The sequence below is a fragment of the Dermochelys coriacea genome, chromosome 2 (genome assembly GCF_009764565.3).
Source record: "Dermochelys coriacea isolate rDerCor1 chromosome 2, rDerCor1.pri.v4, whole genome shotgun sequence".
NCBI lineage: Eukaryota > Metazoa > Chordata > Testudines > Dermochelyidae > Dermochelys > Dermochelys coriacea.
In genome coordinates, this window is record NC_050069.1 from 213940254 (window position 1) to 213964848 (window position 24595).

General features: G+C 40.6%; 1 protein-coding gene across 6 annotated transcripts in view; it reads left to right on the forward strand.

Moving 5' to 3' along the window:
* Positions 1–24595, forward strand: part of SNX13 (sorting nexin 13) — a 169641-nt gene that overhangs the window by 38020 nt on the left and 107026 nt on the right. For 4 of the 6 annotated variants that reach the window (XM_043509219.1, XM_038390132.2, XR_006279380.1 and 1 more), the window contains one exon: positions 10300–10412. The exons of 1 other annotated variant lie outside the window; for it this stretch is intronic. In XM_043509219.1, the coding sequence (XP_043365154.1) occupies positions 10300–10412 (113 nt within the window). Of the gene's footprint in view, positions 1–7133; positions 7218–10299; positions 10413–24595 lie in introns of those variants that run through there. One more of the 6 variants, XM_043509218.1, reaches the window with a different exon arrangement.

Sequence of the window (24595 nt, forward strand, 5' to 3'; positions counted from 1 at the left end):
AACCCTACAGCAGTGAGTCTCAGAGCCTGGGTCAAATGACTGTGGAGCTAATAAAGCAGTGTAGATGTTCCCATTTGGGCTGGAGTCCAGGCTCTGAGACCTGGTGAGAAGGGAAGCCTGGGTCCCAGCCTGCATGGGAATGTGTACACTGCTATTTTTAGTCCTGTATCATGAGCCCATGACAGTTTACTTGGGCTCTGAGATCTGCTGCCGCAGGGTTTTTTGCAGTGTAGATGTACCCCGAGAGTCCTAGAGAAATGCCTCCACCTAACAATCAAAGCATAACCTTCTTTCCTGAGGGAATTAGTTCACATATCCCTCTAGAATGAATAGTTTTCTCTTTAAAATAAATATAGTAGAACTAGAAATATTTGAAAAATCTGCAGAATTGTAAATTACATTGATTATTTACAGCAACATTAGCGGTAATGTCCATCTTCAGCATTTGGGTGGGAGTTGGAAAATATTGGCATTTGAATATTAGCTGCTTACGCTAAAGTAAATAATTCTGCAGCATTTTCTACTAAGCTGGTGTTAGTATTATGTGTTTGTAGCAAATTCTCCTGGAGTGACTCCTTATGCTAGCACAGTAGAGTTATGGACTTTCCTTGCATTAACTCTTTTATAATTTCAATAGCTGATAGATAAATTTTAAAGAAGCAGATTTAGCTGTGAGTCTTAATGCTGCAAACTTTGTTTAAAATTGTTCTTGGGAATCCCATTATCAAGAAGCCTAAATAATACCTTTCTAAAGATTAGCTTTTTTGAGTAGCTAGAAAACAATAAGATTATGTACCATTTCGTAAAGTATAGAAGAATTTGGGTGAATATCTCAGCTAAAATTAATACAGTGGTACCTAGTAGTGAGAGAGCTATACAATTGGGTCAGTTAAATTTTAGTCTTAAGAAATCCGATTAAAATGCCTAATGAGATTTGACTCTTGGCAGCTGTATGCTACATTACAAAAAATGGTATGAGGTAGAGAAATTCACTGTTCTGGCTACCCAGAAAATTTTAAGGGAGATGTATTCGATAATTATAGAGAGAGTCTCATATCCTCTCAATGTGAAGTTTTTCCCCAGACTTCTAAGATTAGATCTTGCAATCCATGTTTAATAAAGCCTCAATATAAGCATTCTGTATGACTTTAAAAATTATAGAGAAAATCTAGTATGATTTTGTATTTATAAATTTTGGTCCCCATATACCCTAACTTCCATCTGTTATGTCTTCCCTTGCCCTCTCTTGTTGTTGCTTAGACTAAGCTATTTGGAGTAGGGGCCATGTCTGTTTTCTAGTTATGACACCTAGCACACTTTTGAGGGCACAGTGAATGCATTTCCTTTTGTGTAAACTTGAGGAGCACCTAGAATTGGAGGAACCTTGTTTTGTCATATTGTGTAATGGGAACTTTTGTTTTTGTGTTCTTGTTTTTAAGTCTTTTATTTCTGACTTTGCTGCTAGACCATAGTGTTTTGCTCAAAGAGAAAACAATTACATCTTGAACTGAATTGGCTAGAAGAAGATTCCATGATTAGTTAGCATCAGTGCCCTATTTATTGTGTAGCCAGGAAATGTATTTCTTGTTACAGAACTGTTCTTCAAAACTTAAACTGTCATATTTTTTTGAAATATCTAGCCCTAGTTATGATGATTCTACTGAAAACACATACAGGAAGATATACAGGAATAATATGAGTAGAAGAGGCAACCAAATCCTCAAATCTCTAGATGACTAAACTTGAGAATATTGGCCAGTGTTTCTATCCCACAATCCCAAACTCTCTGTTCAGCTGCCAAAGGCCTCAATTCCAAAACATGGCGACTTCCATACAAAAATATGTGGTGTACTGAAATATGATGATAGTGTAAAATAGAATTTAACAGGTTTCAGAGTAGCAGCCGTGTTAGTCTGTATTCGCAAAAAGAAAAGGAGTACTTGTGGCACCTTAGAGACTAATAAATTAATAAATAGAATTTAACGTAAGTGAAAGTAATACAGAAGAAATTGATTAACAAACCTCTTTTTTTTTTTTAATTCAATGAAGCTGTTGTAAAATTTCCAGAAATTTTGGTGCACCTTGCTATGGTGCACACAGGAGCTTGCTTACAATAAGGACCCCTGCAAATGCCAACTTTTAGGGTGGCAGAGATCTTTGCTATTTCTGGTATTTTCTTCAGAATTTAAGCTTTTGTAAAAGATTCTAGTCTTCTGACACAAGATATGCTGCAAAGTGAGAACTGCCATATTCTTTTCAGTGGGGGTTAGTTTTTACGCCTTATGATGACAAGTTAAATCAACATAGCCAAGCATTTCATTTTGGATAATTTGATGGCAGAAAGAAGAATTGAAGAATCTGTTTTTTCATTAGAAAACGTTGGAAAAAACAGTGGTTTTGAAATTGTAGATGAAATATAACTTTTTTTCTGGTTATTAAAGTTAGAACATAAAGAACGGCCAAATTGGATCATACCAAAGGTTCATCAAGCCCAGTATCCTGTCCTCTGATAGTGGCCAATGGCAGGTGCCTCAAAGGGAATGAACAGACAGGTTATCAAGTGATCCATGCCCTGTCACCCAATCCCAGCTTCTGGCAAACAGAGGCTAGGGACATCATTCCTGCCCATCCTGGCTAAAAGCCATTGATGGACCTATCTTCCATGAATCTGTCTAGCTCCCTTTTGAACCCCGTTATAGTATTGGCCTTCACAACAACCTCTGGCAAGAGTTCCAGAGGTTGACAATGCATTGCATGAAAAAAAATACTTCCTTGTGTTTGTTTTAAACCTGCTACTTATTAATTTCATTTTGTGGACCCTTGTCCTTGTATTATGAGAAGGAGTAAATTACACTTCCTTATTTACTTTCTCTGTACCACTCATGATTTTATAGACCTCTATCATATCCCCCCTTAGTCGCCTCTTTTCCAACCTGAAAGTCCCAGTCTTCTTAATCGCTCCTCATATGGAAGCCGTTCTGTATCCCTAATAATTTTTGTTGCCCTTTTCTGAACCTTTTCCAATTCCAATACATCTTTTCTGAGATGGGGCAACCACATCTTGACGCAGTATTCAAGGTATGGGCATACCCTGGATTTATATAGAGGCAATATGATATTTACTGTCTTATTATCTATCCCTTTCTTGATGATTCCCAACATTCTGTTAACTTTTTTGACTGCTGCCACATTGAGTGGATGATTTCAGAGAACTATCCACAATGACTCCAAGATCTTTCTCTAGTGGTAGCAGCTAATTTAGACCCTATCATTTGTGTGTGTGTGTGTGTGTGTGTGTGTGTGTGTGTGTGTGTGTGTGTGTGTGTGTGTAAATAAAATTAGGATTATGTTTTCCCATGTGCATTACTTTGCATTTATCAACATTAAATTTCCTCTGCCATTTTGTTGCCCAGTCACCCAGTTTTGTGAGATCCTTTTGTAGCTCTTCACAGTCTGTCTGGGACTTAACTATCTTGAGTAGTTTTCTATCATCTGCAAATTTTGTCACCTCACTTGTTTACCTCTTTTTCCAGATCATTTATGAATATGTTAAATAGGACTGGGCCCAGTACAGATTCCTGCGGGACACCACTCTTTACCTCTCTGAAAACTGACCATTTATTCCTACCCTTTGTTTCCTATCTTTTTAACTAGTTACCAATCCATGAGAGAACCTTTCCTCTTATCCCATGACTGCTTATTTTGCTTAAGAGCCTTTGGTGAAGGACCTTGTCAAAGGCTTTAGATTTTCAGAAATGCACTGTATCTACTGGATCTCCTTTGTCTGTATGCTTGTTGACCTCCCCCTCCCACCCCCCCAAGTTGATCTATCTGGAAGGAGACTGGGAGCTGGAATTGTGGATTTTTCATGATAGAAAGATGCATGTAGGGTCTGAAGAATCAAGGGGAGAACGAGAGATAAAATAGCTTGTCATTTTCTGTGACAAGAATAAGTCTATCTAGTAAGCAGTTCACAGCAATAAAAAATCTGTAGAGGTTTCAATTTTCAGCTACTAGATTTTGAATTGTATTAATGTTTTAATTAATATTTATCTATAAAAAATCTCTGACGTTGGAAGGAAAAATGTACCTCTTCCAACTCTTGAGCCCTCCTGCCCTCCCTTCTGCAAATGACTGCGTCTTACCATAGATACTGGGACACTTATTTAGGGGACTAGTCTCTCTCTTAGGAAGAAACAAGTAATTTAAACCAATAGGAAAGCAGAACTTCACTCTTAACATTCCAATAGGATTTAGAATCACATATAATTCTTTATATCTTACGATAGATTGAGACACCTACTCACCCAGCAATCTATCCTGAGTGGTGGAAATTTTTTCTTTTTTCCTCCAGAAAGGCACAGAGGCCACTTTATTATATCTGTTCCCTTGGGTTATATGGCTTTTGACTCTCCTAATGGTCTAAATACCTTTTCTAGAAAGTGAGCTTTCTGACTTTCATGTATAAAGTCGAAGCCAAAGTGTGTAAACTCTGAATATTCTAAACTCTTTTCAGAGAATAAGAATTAAAGGTAGACTTTTCATCATTCTTCGAGGGGAGCCGGCTGACAACATATTGCTGGATCTCCTTTTGTTTTACAACTGTCAAACCACATTAGAAGACAAGTACATTAAATACTTAATGTTGTTCTTCCCCGTAGGCAATTGCTGGAATTTCCACAGGGATGTCATTTAATTACTAATGGAAGAGGTGGTAAATTACACACACTTGGCATAAATTGGCTGCAGATATTTGCAGGGCTCTACATAAGAGCTCCCCAAGTCACCATGCAACTGGGAGGCTACATCTTGGGCCCTTGTGTGCAGCACGGCCCTCCCACAGGGTGCTCAGTAGCTCTAACACACACAGTGCTTCGCTCGCTATGCAGGAGCACGCCGTCACACTCTCTTCTGGGAGTTGTCGTTTACCTCCTCCATTTGAGCAAACTGGGGACTATAACACCGAGACTGCTCAGTTAGCTATTGCTGCTGATATGTGATTCAGAAAGCAGAGTTGCAGCTTCAGGGCTGGGTGACAATCTCTCTGTTCTTGTGAGTGTGTGCCGCAGAGACCTGCGTGGATAATTGTATCTGCATCCAAGGTGCGAGCTGCAAAAATGGTCTGTGCATATAAAGCATCTATCTTCATATTTTCAGGTCCTATCTCCACTGTTATACTGAACTTTTAAAACTGTATCTGGGGGCTACTTTGTTGCTGGGGGACCCTGGGTACATATTACAAATTACAGTATAAATACTAATTGAGCATTGTGACAACATAAATCTCATTCCACTATTCTGGCAATTTCTTAATGAGCAGAACAAGGTGAAGAATTGTCCATTGAACTATGTAAAGTAACTGTCTAGAATTAATTTACTCCTCAAACGCTCATTAGATTAATATACTAGGCTTCATCTTACAATGATTTGAGCAAGAATTAAAATTTTCTGTCTGTTTTCTATCATATGCTACTCTATCTCCTGAGTGTTCACATTGGAACACAAGCAGTGTAACAGAGTAATATGTAGGGTATGTCTACACAGCAGTTAGACACCTGTGGCTGGCCCGAGTCAGAGGCTTCGGACTCTCAGAGCTTGGATTGCAGGACAGCATTTGGACTCGAGGTGGATCCCGAGCTCTGGGACCCTCCCCCGGCCACACTCCCCACTGACTGAGTCTGCTATAATGACAGGTCTTGTGATGTGGTGGTTGAAACATACGTCCCTCAGTGGTTTATTCACATTCTGTTTGAGCAGTTTCTCATAAAACTGCTGCCACTTCTAAATGACCTCACCGTCTTCAACCAGTACTCTTCTCTTTTTATCTTTGACATACTTCACAGTTCCCAAGTCTTTTGTGCTTCTTTGCCTGATCTTGGCTAATCTATATATTCCTTTCCATAGTTCTATATATTCCCCACCCCCCAAAAGAGTTTTCGTGGTCGAAGTGGGTTTCACGCCCTAGAAAATGCCTCCTGCAGCTGGTATAATATCTATCCATCTATCATCTATCATCTATCTATGAATGATCCAATCCTCTGACAGATAAACTGCTACCGCTTTCCTTTTTGTGGCAGAATCATTCTTAATTGAAAGTGGGGGTGGGAAAGGCGAGTGTCTGGCACCTTATAACCAGACTGCTCCAGACAGATGGGGCTCATAAACTGTCTTAGGCAGTCCAACTGGGTGAAGGAACTCCAATTTCAAATCAAGAACATCAGGCCTGGCCAACTGATTTGTAAAAGTTGTGCCAATCACATATGCTCTATGGGTATGTCTACACAGTCTGTGGAAACAAGCCGCCCAGCCCAGGTCAGCAGACTTGGGCTAGCGGGGCTCATGCTAATGTTCTTAAAAATAGCTGTGTAGACAGTGCTTTGAACTGGCTACTCAGGTTGGACTTTGGGCTCTGAAGCTTAGGGAGGAGGGTAGGTTTCAAAGCCCAAGCTCCAGCCAGAGCTGTAGCTTCAAAGCACTATCTACACTGCTATTTGTAGAACACTAGTTTGAGACTTGCTAGCCCAAGTCTATCGATCCAAGCTAAGAAGCTTGTTTCCATAGGCAGTGTAGACATAACCTGTGGGTCTTTGTATTCAGAGAGTCAGTACAAAGTGAGGGCATCCATCAGAAATGATGCATAATCACTTTGTCTGATGTCTGGGGAAATGGGAAGATGCTACTGCGTTCCAGGTGCATTCGGCTAAAGAAGGTGAGCCCACCAACTATATTTGGCTTCCCTGAATGTGAGAATGGTGCCTGGGAAATGAAGAGAAGTAGATGAGTTTTGAAAAGGAGAGTGCATGTTTTCTGCATACAAGAGACAAAATGGAAGGATCAAAATCCATGAACATCAGGGTGGGTTACAAGATGTATTATGGCTCTGCATCAAGGAGGAATAGAGTAGGAATAATCGTATCAGAAATATTACAGGGTAAGGTTGTGGACATCCAGAGGAAGAGTGATTTGCTGGTGAAAGTTAAAATTGCACTGAGCAGAGAACAAATATTTAATGTTACATGCAGATATTGTGCTGCAGGTTTGTTGTATGATTGAGGGGGATGAGGAATTCCAGATAGTGTTGAACCAAGTTATAAGTGAAGTACCGCAAACTAATTACTTGACTGTTTTAGTAGATCTCAACAGGCATGTGGGAGAACACAGTGAGGGCTATGACACTTGTCATGAAGGACGAGCCTTTGGAATCAGAAATGAAGCTGGTGAGGATTTGTTTGGGTTAATCAGCCCAGGCCTGATTGTTGCCAATATATACTTCATAAAGAGGGAGGAGCTCCTAATTACATACAAAACTGGTACCATCAGGTCCCAGATTTATTACTTCCTGACAAGAGGAGGAGGTCTAAAAATGTGCGACAGTAAAGTGATCTGAGGAGAGCATATTGTGGAGCAACATAGATTGCTTGTAATGGACTTCTGTGTGGGTGGTATTGGTGGCCTTTGATATACAGACTAGATCTGTCCTTAAATTCTCTGACCCTGTCATTGAGAACTTGACACACACAATTAACTTAGCCCTCCAAATAAGCCTTCAACAGAATGTTTGATGCAGCTCTTGGCCAATGCAGTGATATTAGTGGAGGATGGACCATTTTGTGTTGGTCCCTAGTTTAATATAATTCCTTCTGCCTAAATGAAGGAGCAGCACTTATTGGCTATGGAAGGTAGTGTACAAGTGGAAAGATAGTTATTGTGTGACCTGAGCATATACTTCCTGTGACACAGACTCCTTGGCAAAGGACTTCTACCTCAGACCTGACACACTTACTGGGCCAAACATATCTTGTGGAATATGTATCCATAAGGTATCTACAAAAAGCTTGTAACTTGTCAGGGTTCATATACATTGTAAGATGTATGGAGGATAATATTTAAGGAAAATGCATTTATAGTGAAAGTTTACTTTACGGACATGGAGTAAAAGTTAATCTCCAGGATAATTTGTCTTGGTGATTGCCTATTCAAGCAGGAAGGAGTTGTCACCCTGTCCTGGTTGATGATATAATGCAAGGCTCAATTATCTAGCATTGTTCCATCCCAAGACTTTCAATGGAACACCACCAGAGAAACTGCAAACAATCGAAATCACGTGAAGGTACAAAAGGAACGCTGCAACAGATAGAGAATCACCCTGCCTATGAATAAAGACAAGATACTGTTTCAGTGTAACACAGTATGGGGAAAGGCACTCTGTATCCATTCACCGAGGAAACATCTTGTGGATTGAGGTTGTGTGACGGGTTCCCTTCGGGGTGCCACCTGGGAATGAGCTACCACTGAGCCCGCCTGATCCACCAGCCTGAGCTCCCTTTACACTGTATTGCTGAGGCAAGCCAGTCAAGCCCTCCCTCAGGCTTCAGACCGCACTTTACAAGCGCGCATACAGGTAGGGACGCACCCAGCTACAGCTATACACACAGATGCTGAGATCAGCTCTGCATGGGAAGGCTCAGCTAAGGAACTGCCCAGTCACTCACGTGCACCCCCCCCCCCCGAGTGTAAACCCAAAATTCTACCATTTTGGCTGCACAGAGAACTGTACAGCATAAGCTCATGAAATTTGCCCCCACCCTCAATGTGGAGAGAGATGCACAGCTTTCTGCCCCAAGTTATAATTTCCACACACACTGGTTTTAGACCAAACAAAATAAGTTTATTAACCATAAAAGATAAATTTTGAAGTGATTATAAGTGAGGCTGTGTTTTATTTCTGGGTATTTTTAGTAAAAATCATGGACAGGTCACTGGCAGTAAACAAAAATTCACAGCTGTGATCTGTCCATGACTTTTACTGAAAATACTGGTGAATAAAACTGGGAGGGGGAGGGAAGACTGCACTGGGGCCCCATGGGTGCTGGGGGGGCTCTCTATCTGCTCTGTGCCTGCCTCCTCCCCCCAGCAGCAACGGAGTTTGGGTGTGGGAGGGGGTAGTGCTATCTCTGAGAGGTTTTTATTGTACAAAGTTCCTGGGGTAATCCCTGTGCTTGTGTGTATTTTCTCAATGAGCTATTAACATTGTTTTGCCTTTTTACTGTTGCACCTGAAAGGCTCCTTGTGGGTGTTTTTCAACCTCACATTTTTCAGTAACACATACACAGCCAAACTTTAGAACTTCACATACAATGATAGCACATACAATCCAATGAGATATTAATATCAAGCAGATCAAGACTTTTAGAAGGCATACTTTGTACAAAACATATCCTAATTACATGACAGTGGTGAATATTGGGGTACCAGGATGTCACAAGTGGTTTTTCTCATGAGTTTGGATCCTGGTTCCTGTGAAGCCGGCCAGTTCTGCAACAGATTGCACTCTGTGTGTGTGTGTGTGTGTGTGTGTGTGTGTGTGGTGTGTGTGTGTGAGGTCATTTTATTGGATGGGAAAATTAACTATTAATAAATGTAGACCTAGGTTTGCATTTTATGATTTGGCTTTGTATTATGACCATTTGTTTCCACTGCACTCTCTTGTTTCCAATTAACTCGCCATTCTTTCTTAAATAAATCCTACTTATAAATGCAGTGTGATTTTACAGAAGCAGTGATTTAAGAAAAACTATGGTGCACACTGCTCCTTTGGGGGCAGAGGATCTGGGATTTCTGAGTAGCAAGTGTTGAGCTGGAGATCACAGAAGAACACTTCAGAGACTCAGGGACTGGAGTGCCCCTATTTTTAATCTGCAAGACAAAGACAAAGCTGGTATAGCCCAGAGGAGAGTGCATGAGTGGCTAACACCCAGCCACCATGGCCAAGGCTTCCTCTTGCTGGAGGCGGGGTGACTCAGAGTCCTGGGTTACCTGAGAACCATCACACTTCCCACACTTCTCCAGAAAGTCTGAGACACATTCAAAAGAGCTGTACAGACTGTAACAGAGGAGGAAGAAGTAGAAAGTTACATGAAAATAAGAGGACCCAAGGAAAAGAAGTGTGCAAATGCATAATCAGAGTAGGGTAACACAGTGTGTAAAGGAGGGAAGGATGTGTAATATTTAATTTTTGCATGGAAAGGAGATTAGTAGCTGAAAGAATCATGCAGTCGGATTGTTGGCTAAATTGGATTGTTAGCCCAAAGATGTTCAGTGATAAAAACGTCCTTTCTGGAACTTTGGAACCTCTTCTCTTTACGTCAAATAAAACTAAAACTCTGAAAACTAAATGGAAATGGGCAGTCATTATGAAATCTTTTAAGACATTTCCAATACATTAAATTTAATCTACTAAAAATTCTCCAAAACGTACAAATATTGCATTAATTATTCCTGTTCTGTTTTTTATTTCAGACCAGTCTTTCCATATGGGGATGGGGAAGCCTTGGTGTTGTGCTCTTTCTAGTAACTTTTGGACCCTTTGCTATATTTTACTTTGCGTTTTATATCCTCTGCTTTGTGGGTGGGTAAGTATACTCTATTGTGGATTATAGTGTATTTTGTAAGTTTTTAATTTAATTTACCATTTTAAAAAGAACACACGAGAACTAAAACTGAGAAAAAGGGTAGAAATACACCAATAGGAAGCTATCAAGACATGAAACATATCCTACATTTTCTCAGATGCTTCACGTGTTCACAGCAGAGTACATTAATTTATCATTTTTTCTTTGGCTAATGGAAAAACTTCTCATTAAATAAATGAAGAAAATAAAATTATCCTCTGCTTGCTGCTTTCTTATTTACTTCATTACAGTATTTTACATAGCTGATACATTTTTACTTAAGCTGTTTATTTCCCTTCTTGAAAATTTATGAACAAACTACTATGAAATAAAAAGGGAAACTGGAAATAAAACAAACAGAATTTATTTTCCACTGAATGGTGCTTATTACAATATCTCCACCCAAGTTTGAGCAGTAACCATTTCTTTGACTCATTACTTGTCATATTGATTTCTTACATTTTAGCAAAAAAAATTGAAAATAAATAGGCATGCAATGACTGACTTTACTATGTTCAGTTGATCATTACCTTCAATTACTGTACTGATTACTTGGCCAAGGACCATGAGATAACTGTACTTTGTCCATTTCCCTTATCAAAATCCCATTTCTCTGTTTTTTTTATGTATATGCTAGTTAACTCAGCAACTCCTATTTGAATGCCAGTCTTCCTTGGCAACCTCACTTTCAGCTACATATCCAAAGAGATGGCCTGAGAGTGTAATTTTGTCTGAGGAAAGAGCTGGTGATATTCTAGTTGTGTTTAGCTCCAGTATTATAGTGGGTTTTACTACGTGTGATATAATTAAGGTTGCAATTTGTTTTTATTTCTATACTTGTATGTAAACCAAAATTATATATTTTGTTAATGTATATCCTAAACTATATAATACGTATTGTGGTAGTAACCCTGTCTGTTGTAAACAGCCAGGAAATTCCCCCTTCCTTTTTCAATTTATGATGCATTAGTGCTATATATTTGTGTGTGTGTGTGTGTGTTTCAATATGTATTGAGTTTTAGTCTGCTTAGCATATTGTCAACTGTAGTAGTCTTTCTGCAGGATGTTTTGGCAGTAGGTTATATTGACAGGTGTAGTAGCTTCTGAGAGGGTGCTTAGTAGCTAGAGTAATTAAAAGTAGGGCACAGTATTTCTCATAACCATTTTGGAGTCTAGACCCTTTGAGAGCACGAGGGTCAGTTTTATGGAGTTGTACAACCTGGTTAAAACTGAATTATTCCCAGAAAACACTTCCCTAGAAGGAGTGGGCTTTTAGGCATGTATGGCTAGGGTATTTTTTTATTGGTACGTCCAGTTGAGCGCTGATATAAAGAAACTAGTATTTTTAAGTTTTGTTATGGGTTCACTGCTCAATGCGAAGATGATCTGAAAAGTTTTGTCCAGCTATACTGAAAGAAGGATAGGAGACACTTTATATGGTTTTAATGAAGCCTCAACTCTACTATTAGGTATCTGGGATAAACTGGCAGATAAAAGTGTACAGTGCAGGTAACCCCATGTTCATTCAATATCTACCTGGGGGGCTTCTGCCAGCATCCCCCCTTTTTCCATCCAGGTCCCCCAGCCAACCCATGGCTGGGACCTTACCATCCCCCAAGGTTAAGGTAGGCTAAAAGGAAGGAGGGTTGGCTCCCTGCCGTACCATTCATAGGAGCCCCGAGCCTCCCCCCATTCCGTTCCTTTATCCAACTCCTCCTTTTTAAGTCCTTTACCAAGGCATTTGTCCGCTCATTGTATACCTTTCTTATGGAGTACCTGCACTGAATATTTGCTCCATGCTTATATAATAAGTTGTGACATATAGCCTAACTCACTTCATGCCTCACATCAGCAAAGCCCTCCCTGAACCTGCTGTGGGTAAGGCAAAACCCTGCTTTCCCCCAGACTAATCTGGTGGTGAAAGAAAAATTCCTTCCCAGCCCTTCCAAAAAAGGAGTGGCTAGAGTAATGCCCACTGCAGGTCCTGGTATATTGCCACCTAAGGGGGAAGGAGGGGGAGAGCTGCTTCTCCTGCTCTGTGGAAAAGGGCTTTTTCTGCCCGGGCTTGCCTCTTTTTAACTCTTTCGGTCCCAGGGGATGAGTGAGCGTGGCCACATTGACCCATTTCCCCCTGTTGCAGTAGCTTCTGACCTCTCCTATCCGCTGGCGCCCCCCGCCCCAGTAGAGTACTGTTCCCTTTCCTTCCGCCAGCTGGACAACATCCTCCCCCCTTAAAGGTGCGGTGAGTATCTTAAATCTATTGTCTTATCAGTATTAAGAATGTTGGTCCACTGAGTAAGAAGTACTGCCCACAGGAAAGCGCATGAAGTGCTGTATGGCTCCTTCACTTGAGTAGTTTATCAATATTTTGAGGTAGCATGTTTTTGCTTTTGACAACTTTGTCTCTGAAAGTTTGAAATCATGTATGTGTCGGCTTCCCCCTTACCACTGATATTTGGGGCAGTGAGCACATAATGTGTAAACTAGTTCATTTAAAAAATCTATTTGCAGCATGTTAAAATGTTTATAGATAGTTCCTTCATTTATTACCACTTCCTTATTACAATGTAATCTGAGAAATTCTCAGAAATGGAAACTGCACTAATATCTAGTTTCTGTTCAGTTTCAACTCCCAGGCTGCATTGCTTGGCTTGTCAAACCTATCATACTGAGGAACCAAAGACGACAATTCACGTAGTCAGTTTACCATCTTTGATTATTCATTATTGTAGGTAGCTTGGCTGTTACATCTTGTACATTTCACCAAGCCTCATCAACATCCGCCTGAAAGCTAATTTCATTTTATGGTAATATCCGATGAAGTGAGCTGTAGCTCATGAAAGCTTATGCTCAAATAAATTTGTTAGTCTCTAAGGTGCCACAAGTCCTCCTTTTCTTTTTGCGATACAGATTAACACGGCTGCTACTCTGAATACTCTATACTGTTATAGCAGATTTTTCCAGCCATCTTCCTGGTATTTATTTATTGATGTTGGTAGATGTTAAATCTCAGACCTCAAGTGGAATGTTATTACTTTGAATTTACTGTGCACAAGGTTTCCTGCCTTTCTTTCTACCTATCCCTACTTAGTGGTGGTAATCTTTTCAGGAGCATGATACTTGGTTAATTTAAACTGTATCAGTATGTGAGGAACAGAGCTATGTGTATGGAACAGTTGAAGCTAGATTGTATCTGAATTGTTCCTGTCTGCATTTTCTTCACTAATTAATCTGATCCAAATTATGTAAGATTCCAAATACTCTTCCTCTGATACAAAGGTATGTAAGTACTTGTCATGATTCATTAAAGTAAACAGTTTTAAGCTGTTGTTTAAGGTAAATTACTCATCTATACTTAGCAATTAAATAATATGCTGTGTAGTATATCTACCTTTATACCAGAAAGAAACAAACCTTAATACTTTGGGAGGTCTTCCTACACCCAATTCATCTTTATCATCCTGAACAAAACACATAGCACACAACAATTTTGGGTATGGATCTTTGCTTGATTCCTGTATATATTTATATCTCTGTTTTTTCCTATTTGGCGTGCACAGTCTTATCAGTTTGTATAGTTTTTTCCTCACAAGTATTTCAAAGACTATATACTTTATGTATTCATGTCACTTCAATGTTGATGTCAGGACAGTATCAATCTTTGTCTATTTCTTCATTGTATATGCTAGTTAAATAAAAATGCTTTGTTAAATCATATGGCAATAGTTTCCTTTTTAAATGTGATGAACTCTAGCTAACTGCACATTTTATTTTATTTTAGTATGCTGTAGTCATCTTACAACCGTTGTTCCTCAGCACGTTTGTGGAATGATATTGGAACTCTTATTTTTATACATATGCATAGCTATAATTCTGAAGTTCTTTTCTGCTTGATATTTATTTTTTTTTTATTTTCAGACTGATTTACAAACATTTAGCTTTTTTTTGTAGTGCATCAATTCAGGATCAGGTAAGCTATCACATTAGGAAATTTAGCATTTCCAGAAGCAGGAGGCAAAATATTGGCATCATTTATGCAAGTTACATAACATAAAACCATAGAACATCTGTTTCCACAAAATATTTTTTGCCTCTACTTCAAGTATTGATAACTCCTTTGACCTATGTGCTGGACCCTAATTCTAGCATCTCCCCTTTCTTTGAACATGTGAACATCTTTACTCCTGGGGGAATTGTGTGCCACTGCACAAACACAGAATTAATGTCCCTGCAGATCCCCCCCCCCCTGCAGAATAATTGATTCTGATGGATAGGTAAAGGGAAGCCGTGAGAGGGGTCATGCTGTAATTAAACTTTTTGCCCACCGGGGCTGATGTGGTACCAGGAGAGAGAGAGCAGCTGGCTCAGAGGCTGCAGCAGCCAGCTGAGGAGGAGAAGGGGCAGAGGCTACCTTTCTCAGATTGAGGTGAGGAGGCACAGGATATGGGGGGGATGAACAGAGCGGGGCACATGGGGTTGCTAGCACAGACTGGGTTTCAGAAGGGCTAGTGGGGGATGACAGACTGGGGAGGGGGCATATGAGCTAGTGGGGTGACAACATTGAGCCAGAGGGTTAGTAGGAGTCGGGGGGGGGGGTGGTGCAGGACTACATGGGGATAGGAGAATGGGAGTGCAGGGCTACATGGGGATATGTGCACATGTGCCTGACTGGATGGGAAAGGCTGAGGTCAGCCAGGGTCTGCATGGGGGAGGCTGTCCAGCTCCTTAACAATCCCTCCCTGCTCCCCCCCAAATAAATCCTGTTCCGTACTTCTGCCACCCACACCCAGCAGCCCTCCTGGTTCACTCCCACACTCCTTCCCAGCTATTACTTTCCTCTTACTCTATTGCCCCTGACTCCTGCAAGCCTTTGGACTGCTTCTGAGAGGTGCAGGAAATACATTTCTGTATTGTAGTTTATATAAATTAATACTCAGAGTTCTGTATTAGTATGCCTAGTAAGAAATCTGTTTATCAAAAAAACATTTCCTGAATCTTTTTTGTTGTCTGTATTTTTAGACATACTTGCTGACAGGTATGTTGAAATAAATTACCAAAATAATTGACATTGGTGTGATTATGTTGTTTTGACAAAAAAATAAAATATGCAGAATTTTGCAGAATTTTAAAATATTGTGCACACAATTTTAAATTTTGGTGCAGAATTTCCCCAGGAGTAACATCTTTCCTCAGTTTTTTCCTTTGGATCCTAAGTGGTGCTAGGCGAAATGGCAGTTATTTGCTGGAATTGAATTTTAATTGTGTAGCCATAGGTGTGACGAAGCGGGACTGTTCTTAATGTTCCCTCTGAATAATGTGGGGGTGCCTCAGTTTCCACTATGCAGTTCTTAAGTGTCTAGGTGGTGGGATAAGGGTGTATGATTGTTGCAGAGCCCTAGAGGGCAGGTTTGTGCAGGAGTCTGGACACAGAGAATGCCCAACACCCTGTTTCCTGGCCACTAATGTCCTGGCCCTTCCCCCCTGCAAGGTGAGAGCTAAAGGGTTAGAGAACAAAGGGATCAGGTGACCTCCTGGCCTGGGAAAGGGACAAAGCCTAGAGGAGGGGGGGCTGGAGAGAGTTTCAGTTTGGGGCTGGCTGGGGACAAGGAGTGAAGTGCAGATGTGGTTGTCTGGCTCACTGCTCCCAAAATAGACCCGGCGGAGGGGTCCTGTTCTCTGTACCTACAAGCTCTGTTTTTGACTGTGTTCCTGTCATCTAATAAACCTTCTGTTTTACTGGCTGGCTGAGTCACGTCTGACTGCGAAGTTGGGGTGCAGGATCCTCTGGCTTCCCCAGGAACCCGCCTGGGTGGACTCGCTGTGGGAAGCGCACGGAGGGGCAGAGGATGCTGAATGCTCCAAGGTCAGACCCAGGAAGGTGGAAGATGTGTGAGCTGTGTGTCCTGAAGACAGTCTGCTCAAAGAAAGGAGACTTCCCAGAGTCGTGACTGGCTTCATAGGGAGCAGTTCCAGAGCATCGCCCATGACAATAGGCTTTGAAGCTAACATCTTGGATTTCTTTTGCTCACGTGCTTAGACCATCTGACTCTTACTTTGTGGCTGCAGGGAATGTCTTCTGGCCCGTTAGGCTTACCTATCAATATCTTACCAATGAGTCCCTTTTTGTTGCTGGGATCTTAAATTACAACTGTCGTTTGCCTATGTTTTTTAGATGCAGCCCAAATTGGGAATGATGCTGAAGCTGCTTTTGATCCTTAAATAGTCTTAATTTGTTATCACCTTTAGGGATATAATTCCTTAAGGGAGAGAATAGTCCAGATAAATCTGGAGCTAGATGGATGAGAATTTCAGCTCCCATCACTATTCTGTTTTAAACATTTTTCCTGAAGAGCTAGTCTTGCAGTTTCCTTTATGACAGGGTTACAACTCTCTAATACTTTCAAATGTAAACAAACCATAGGGTCTCCCCCTTTGTATTCATCAATGTGTCTTCTGTGGTGTCTGATAAGGAGTTGAGGCAAACATTACTTTTTACAGTGCGTCAGTTAGTGTCCTTTTTAACTTATGTAAAACGGTGGCTGCTTCATATTGATAAAAGGCTGAAATTATCACTCTGCATCTCTACTAACACAATGTGGACACTTTTGGACACAATTTGTTGTCCCAACTAGGTGGGCATGTGAACCTCTACCTTTGCAGTTAAGCTTCAAACTGCTGTGGAATGGATGTTTATGGCATATTGATATTGAAAAGAGAAGACAGAAACAGCAGTTAATGGTACAAATGCTCTTTCATACTCCTTATTTGCCAGTCTATTGCCCACATGCCTCTCTCATGCTTGAAGTTTTTAACTGGGAAGAGCATTCAACTTAGTCACAGAGGAGTTGTCTTATTGGATCAGGTCAGTGATCTGCATAGTGTGTTGACAGTTGCCAATACCTGATGCATCAGAAAAAGGTAAGAATGCATATCTGTGTGCCCCTAATCAGTTTGTCCAACACTTTATGTAGGTGTGAGTAGACAGGATTTCTTTCCAATTCTTCATCTCATTTTCCTGAAGTTTGAGATTTTAGCTATATATATATTATATTAACTTCTAGAAATGAGTGATAAGAGTATATGTTTGGATGAGTAACTGCAGTCTACTGCATCCTCCTTCCAGTACAGCACGTAGGGCTAAATTCTCTAAAGCAGTGCTTAACTTCTGAGAAAAAGAAACAAGACAAATTTACCTGAAGATCAGTATTAAAAAAAAGAGGGGTTATGACTCTCTGTGTATATATCAGTTTTCATCTGTGAGGATCTCAAAATTCCATTACAAAAGTCTATAATTATTATCCTTAGGTGCCTGTAAATTCAGAAATATTCATGCAGTCTATATTTGCTGCTAAAGTTTTTAAAGAAAGGAAGGCCACTGAACTGGTAGAATTCAATGGCCAAGCACAGGGAATCGGAGTTTCTTGAAGTGCTAAACCAGTTTTTGACAACAGTTGCCTCTTCTACAAGTGCATAGAGAACATGTTCTTCATTTCAGTTTATTCAGCTAGTTCAGTGAAAAGTTCATTTAAAGTTGAGAAACTGTTTGGAATAGAAAAAAACAGGAAAGCTTGTTTTCCTCTTCTAATGTATGAATAAAAACTTTGTGAGAGATATCATCTACTAGTTCTAATATCTTGAAGGACATAGGTTTCAGAGTAGCAGCCGTGTTAGTCTGTATTCGCAAAAAGAAAAGGAGTACCGGTGGCACCTTAGAGACTAACAAATTTATTAGAGCATAAGCTTTCGTGAGCTACAGCTCACTTCATCGGATGCATTTGGAGGAAAAAACAGAGGAGAGATTTATATACACACACACACAGAGAACATGAAACAATGGGTTTATCATACACACTGTAAGGAGAGTGATCACTTAAGATAAGCCATCACCAGCAGCAGGGGGGGGGGAGGAGGAAAACCTTTCATGGTGACAAGCAAGGTAGGCTAATTCCAGCAGTTAACAAGAATATGAGAGGAACAGTGGGGGGTGGGGTGGGAGGGAGAAATACCATGGGGAAATAGTTTTACTTTGTGTAATGACTCATCCATTCCCAGTCTCTATTCAAGCCTAAGTTAATGGTATCCCGTTTGCAAATTAATTCCAATTCAGCAGTCTCTCGTTGGAGTCTGTTTTTGAAGCTTTTTTGTTGAAGGATAGCCACTCTTAAGTCTGTGATCGAGTGACCAGAGAGATTGAAGTGTTCTCCAACTGGTTTTTGAATGTTATAATTCTTGACGTCTGATTTATGTCCATTCATTCTTTTACGTAGAGACTGTCCAGTTTGGCCAATGTACATGGCAGAGGGGCATTGCTGGCACATGATGGCATATATCACATTGGTAGATGCGCAGGTGAACGAGCCTCTGAGAGTGTGGCTGAGGTGATTAGGCCCTGTGATGTGATGGTATCCCCTGAATAGATATGTGGACAGAGTTGGCAACGGGCTTTGTTGCAAGGATAGGTTCCTGGGTTAGTGGTTCTGTTGTGTGGTGTGTGGTTGCTGGTGAGTATTTGCTTCAGATTGGGGGGCTGTCTGTAAGCAAGGACTGGTCTGTCTCCCAAGATCTGTGAGAGTGATGGCTCGTCCTTCAGGATAGGTTGTAGATCCTTGATGATGCGTTGGAGCGGTTTTAGTTGGGGGCTGAAGGTGATGGCTAGTGGCGTTCTGTTGTTTTCTTTGTTGGGCCTGTCCTGTAGTAGGTGACTTCTGGGTACTCTTCTGGCTCTGTCAATCTGTTTCTTCACTTCAGCAGGTGGGTATTGGAGCCCCGACCTGGGGTATTCTATCTGCTACCCAAGATCCATAAACCTGGAAATCCTGGACGCCCCATCATCTCAGGCATTGGCACCCTGACAGCAGGATTGTCTGGCTATGTAGACTCCCTCCTCAGGCCCTTCGTTACCAGCACTCCCAGCTATCTTCGAGACACCACCGATTTCCTGAGGAAACTACAGTCCATTGGTGATCTTCCTAAAAACACCATCCTAGCCACTATGGATGTAGAAGCCCTCTACACCAACATTCCACACAAAGATGGACTACGAGCCGTCAGGAACAGTATCCCTGATACTGTCACGGCTAACCTGGTGGCTGAACTTTGTGACTTTGTCCTGACCCATAACTATTTCACATTTGGTGACAATGTATACCTTCAAATCAGCGGCACTGCGATGGGTACCTGCATGGCCCCACAGTATGCCAACATTTTTATGGCTGACTTAGAACAACGCTTCCTCAGCTCTCGTCCCCTAATGCCCCTACTCTACTTGCGCTACATTGATGACATCTTCATCATCTGGACCCATGGAAAAGAAGCTCTTGAGGAATTCCACCATGATTTCAACAATTTCCATCCCACCATCAACCTCAGCCTGGACCAGTCCACACAAGAGATCCACTTCCTGGACACTACGGTGCTAATAAGCGATGGTCACATAAACACCACCCTATATCGGAAACCTACTGAACGCTATTCCTACCTACATGCCTCTAGCTTTCATCCAGATCATACCACTCGATCCATTGTCTACAGCCAAGCGCTACGATATAACCGCATTTGCTCCAACCCCTCAGACAGAGACAAACACCTACAAGATCTCTATCATGCATTCCTACAACTACAATACCCACCTGCTGAAGTGAAGAAACAGATTGACAGAGCCAGAAGAGTACCCAGAAGTCACCTACTACAGGACAGGCCCAACAAAGAAAACAACAGAACGCCACTAGCCATCACCTTCAGCCCCCAACTAAAACCTCTCCAACGCATCATCAAGGATCTACAACCTATCCTGAAGGACGAGCCATCACTCTCACAGATCTTGGGAGACAGACCAATCCTTGCTTACAGACAGCCCCCCAATCTGAAGCAAATACTCACCAGCAACCACACACCACACAACAGAACCACTAACCCAGGAACCTATCCTTGCAACAAAACCCGTTGCCAACTCTGTCCACATATCTATTCAGGGGATACCATCATAGGGCCTAATCACATCAGCCACACTATCAGAGGCTCGTTCACCTGCGCATCTACAAGTGTGATATATGCCATCATGTGCCAGGAATGCCCCTCTGCCATGTACATTGGCCAAACTGCACAGTCTCTACGTAAAAGAATGAATGGACATAAATCAGACGTCAAGAATTATAACATTCAAAAACCAGTTGGAGAACACTTCAATCTCTCTGGTCACTCGATCACAGATCTTAGAGTGGCTATCCTTCAACAAAAAAGCTTCAAAAACAGACTCCAACGAGAGACTGCTGAATTGGAATTAATTTGCAAACTGGATACAATTAACTTAGGCTTGAATAGAGACTGGGAATGGATGGGTCATTACACAAAGTAAAACTATTTCCCCATGGTATTTCTCCCTCCCACCCCACCCCCCACTGTTCCTCTGATATTCTTGTTAACTGCTGGAATTAGCCTACCTTGCTTGTCACCATGAAAGGTTTTCCTCCTTTCCCCCCCCTGCTGCTGGTGATGGCTTATCTTAAGTGATCACTCTCCTTACAGTGTGTATGATAAACCCATTGTTTCATGTTCTCTGTGTGTGTGTATATAAATCTCTCCTCTGTTTTTTCCACCAAATGCATCCGATGAAGTGAGCTGTAGCTCACGAAAGCTTATGCTCTAATAAATTTGTTAGTCTCTAAGGTGCCACCGGTACTCCTTTTCTTTTTTTGAAGGACATAGTGACCAGAAACAGTCTGTTCAATTTACTAAATACTTCCCTTGTTTTAATAAATCAGTTATCTTTAAATACAAAAACTTAAATAAGTAAGTGTGTGTGTGTGTGTGTGTGTGTGTGTGTGTGTGTGTGTGTGTGTGTAAAATGTATATAAAAATCAGCAAGTAGAAAACCATGATTTAATAATTGAATTTAATTTTGTTTTTCATTGTACTTTTTAGTTAATCCTAAAGAAAGATTGGATTCTCACTGGCTGGTATAATTTGGAATTACTTTTTGTTGCCAGTGAGAATCCAATCTTTCTTTAGGATTAACTAAAAAGTACAATGAAAAACAAAATTAAATTTGATTATTAAATCAAGATTTTCTACTTGCTGATTTTAATCATGATTAAAATCACTTTGATTTAAATTAATCTACCCTGCTAAAACATGTTGTATTTCTGGGTTTAAAAATTACTATTAATGGTAACATTAAAAAGTTGTTCAGAGGATATGTTTAATTATAAAATCGTATTAACACTTTTTTCAGTTTGAAAATATCATGATATCATATGATTTTAGTAACTTACTTTAATTTGTCATCTTGGATTTTCTAACAGATTTGAACATTTGAGCTATAATGTATTTAGTTTGTCTGTTACCTCCATGCATAGAAAACTGTTAATTTTGATTCTCTTTTGATAGAGTATAATAGAAGAAATTTTGAAATTGGTTATTTTTCAAGTTAAAACTAGTTTATCATGCATAAAACCTTATATGCAACATCTTTTAAAACATATTGGTTCCCTTCCTTTATAAAATGTTGCTTTAAAATTCATATCTGCAAATTTGCCTTTTGGAGAGAGGATTGATAATGGATAACTGATGATTAATCATGATTGGCAAAAGTTGTCTGTTTATATAGTCACCGTTTCAATTATGCTGTGAAATTTATTTTGGGGAAATTGTTTTAATATAGTCTAACAAATTTTGGAAGGTTCTAAGAAAGATATTTCAGCTGTTAATTATGCTAATTGTCATTGACAGTGGCTGTAAAGTACAGTTCTTTGAAACGGTCTCCGCTTGCAGAGAGCGAGACACTATAGAGCTCAGGTTTTTTTTATTGGCCCTCAATGATTCCATATCAAATATGCTTACTTTGGGAGTGAAAAGATACGTTCTAACTGCCAGTACTGCAAACTCCACCTGGGATCTATAAATCAAGCTATGTTCTGCCCCCCCCAGCCCTTGCATCATCTACAGTAATAAAGGTTCTGCATTGCCAAATATCCATAGTTATACTGTGCAACTGCGTTGTTCTGCATGACTTTTCACAAGCGTAACTGATTGGAACTTAGTAAATCATCATATTGATGAGCTTCAAAAAAGGATAGCATCAGTCTCCCTGCTTCTTAGTTATGTTGTTTCTGGAGTGCTTGCAGGAGTAAAAAGCCTTTTTTTGGGGGGATTAGAACCTGCAAATAGATCTGCTTGAGTGTGTTCAGACAGATCCATTTGCACTAATCAGTTTCTATTTTATTCATCAATGTAAGCATTCCATATATGACCAAACAGGGAACAGATCTGTTCAATAATGGTATACTATTTTTTTATAGTTACATTTCAGTGTAAAGCAGCACTTCAGGTTATCCATATAGCCATTAAAAGCCTCCAACTAGTTTACCTGAAATTTGCAATTTGCCTTTAAAACTTTGTGTATGACTAACATGAGCAATAATAACTTTTACCTTCTCATTCTCCTCCAGTTTAATTCTTTTTCAAAGGCTGCTTTTTTTGATTTCACCCATTCCGAAGTAGAAAGAGAACATATAATACAGCTTTTTGGGTTTCATCCACTTTCTATCAAAAGCAGCAGTGTTTGTCTTTCTGCTATCATCCACCAGGGTTAAATAGTTGATTTGTCATAAAAAGCAATTGAATTTGTCATCATCACAACTGAAACCATTATTTTTTTCCTGATGTCTTCATTTTTACCAGGATGAAAATGTGCAGTAATAAAATTAGTTGGGCCAATAAAAAAATTCATCTTATCATTGTAGAACAGAGGTGGGCAAACTTTTTGGCCCAAGGGCCACATTGGGGGATAGAAATTGTATGGTGGGTCATGAATAGTCACAAAATTGGGGTTTGGGTGTGGGCTCTGGGGTGGGGCTGGGGATGAGGAGTTTGGAGTGTAGAAGGAGGCTCTGGGCTGGGATCGAGGGATTTGGAGAGTGGGAGGGGGATCAGGGCAAGAGCAGGGGTTTGGGGCTAGAGCAGGGAGAGGCTCGGGATGCAGGCTCCGAGCGGCGCTTACTTCAAGTGGCTCCCAGAAGCAGTGGCATGTCCTTTCTCTGGTTCCTACATGGAGACGCAGCCAGGTGGCTCTTCACACTGTCCCATCTGCAGGCACCACCCCTGCCGCGCCTATTAGAGCGTGTAGGAACCAGAATGAGGCCATGCTATGGCTTCCGGGAACCGCATGTTGCGATCCTGACCCTGTGCCCCATCTGGAGCACCGGTGCGGGGCCAGGCCACATGTGCGGCCCCGACCCAGGGCCCTTGCCGGAGCACTGGAGCGGGGGTCAGCTTAAAACAGCTCGAGGGCTGGATCCAGCCCACGAGCTGTAGTTTGCCCACCCCTGTTGTAGAAGCTCAAGAAGAGCCAAAAGTTAATTTCTGATAAAACCTCGTTTTCTGCCAACCCATAAAAAAGCTTTACAGTGTTCCTTTCATTGATTAAATTGTATATTTAATAAAAAGAATAGTAATAAAATCACTTGCTTACTAAGCTCCATCATCATCACCTCAGGCTTTTAACTTAGCTTTCTTTTCTTATCCGAGCTACCCGATAAGTCTACTTGTTTGACCTTACATCTTAACTTACTCCTCCTTCCTGTTTCAGCTGTCATTATGCTAATTTAAGTAATGAGTTCAGGGTTACTATAACATAATATAGTTTCTTCCTGGTAAAAGTTATTCTACAAAGAGTTCTTTTCATACATTAAATGTTTGTGTGTCCATGTCTTACACTTTCATGTTGCGGTTTGAGTGCATTTTTAAAGAGATTAGTGCTTTGTAGAGTTTAAAGAAAAAATATACATAATGTATGTATTTATTTATAATGGCTCGACTGCCTCTAAACCTACTTCATTTTGCTAACATCTCTGTGAACATAAATACTGTGGGTAAATTTACCATCTTTAGTTCTGATTCTGCATCAGGATCCACTAGTATAGACACCGGCCCTGTGCAGAATCCCCATGTAGAACGAATCAAAACATATCCTAGTGCTGGATAGGGGCTAAAGATTTTACCAGTACAAAGTACACTGGTGACATTAAATGGGATGTTACACAAAAGTAGAGTTTTCATGGTTCTTTTTAAAAGAAGTATTTCTTGAAAAATATAGAGATTCAGCTTTGTATATGGTGAACAACAGTCATCTTTGGCAAACGTTACAC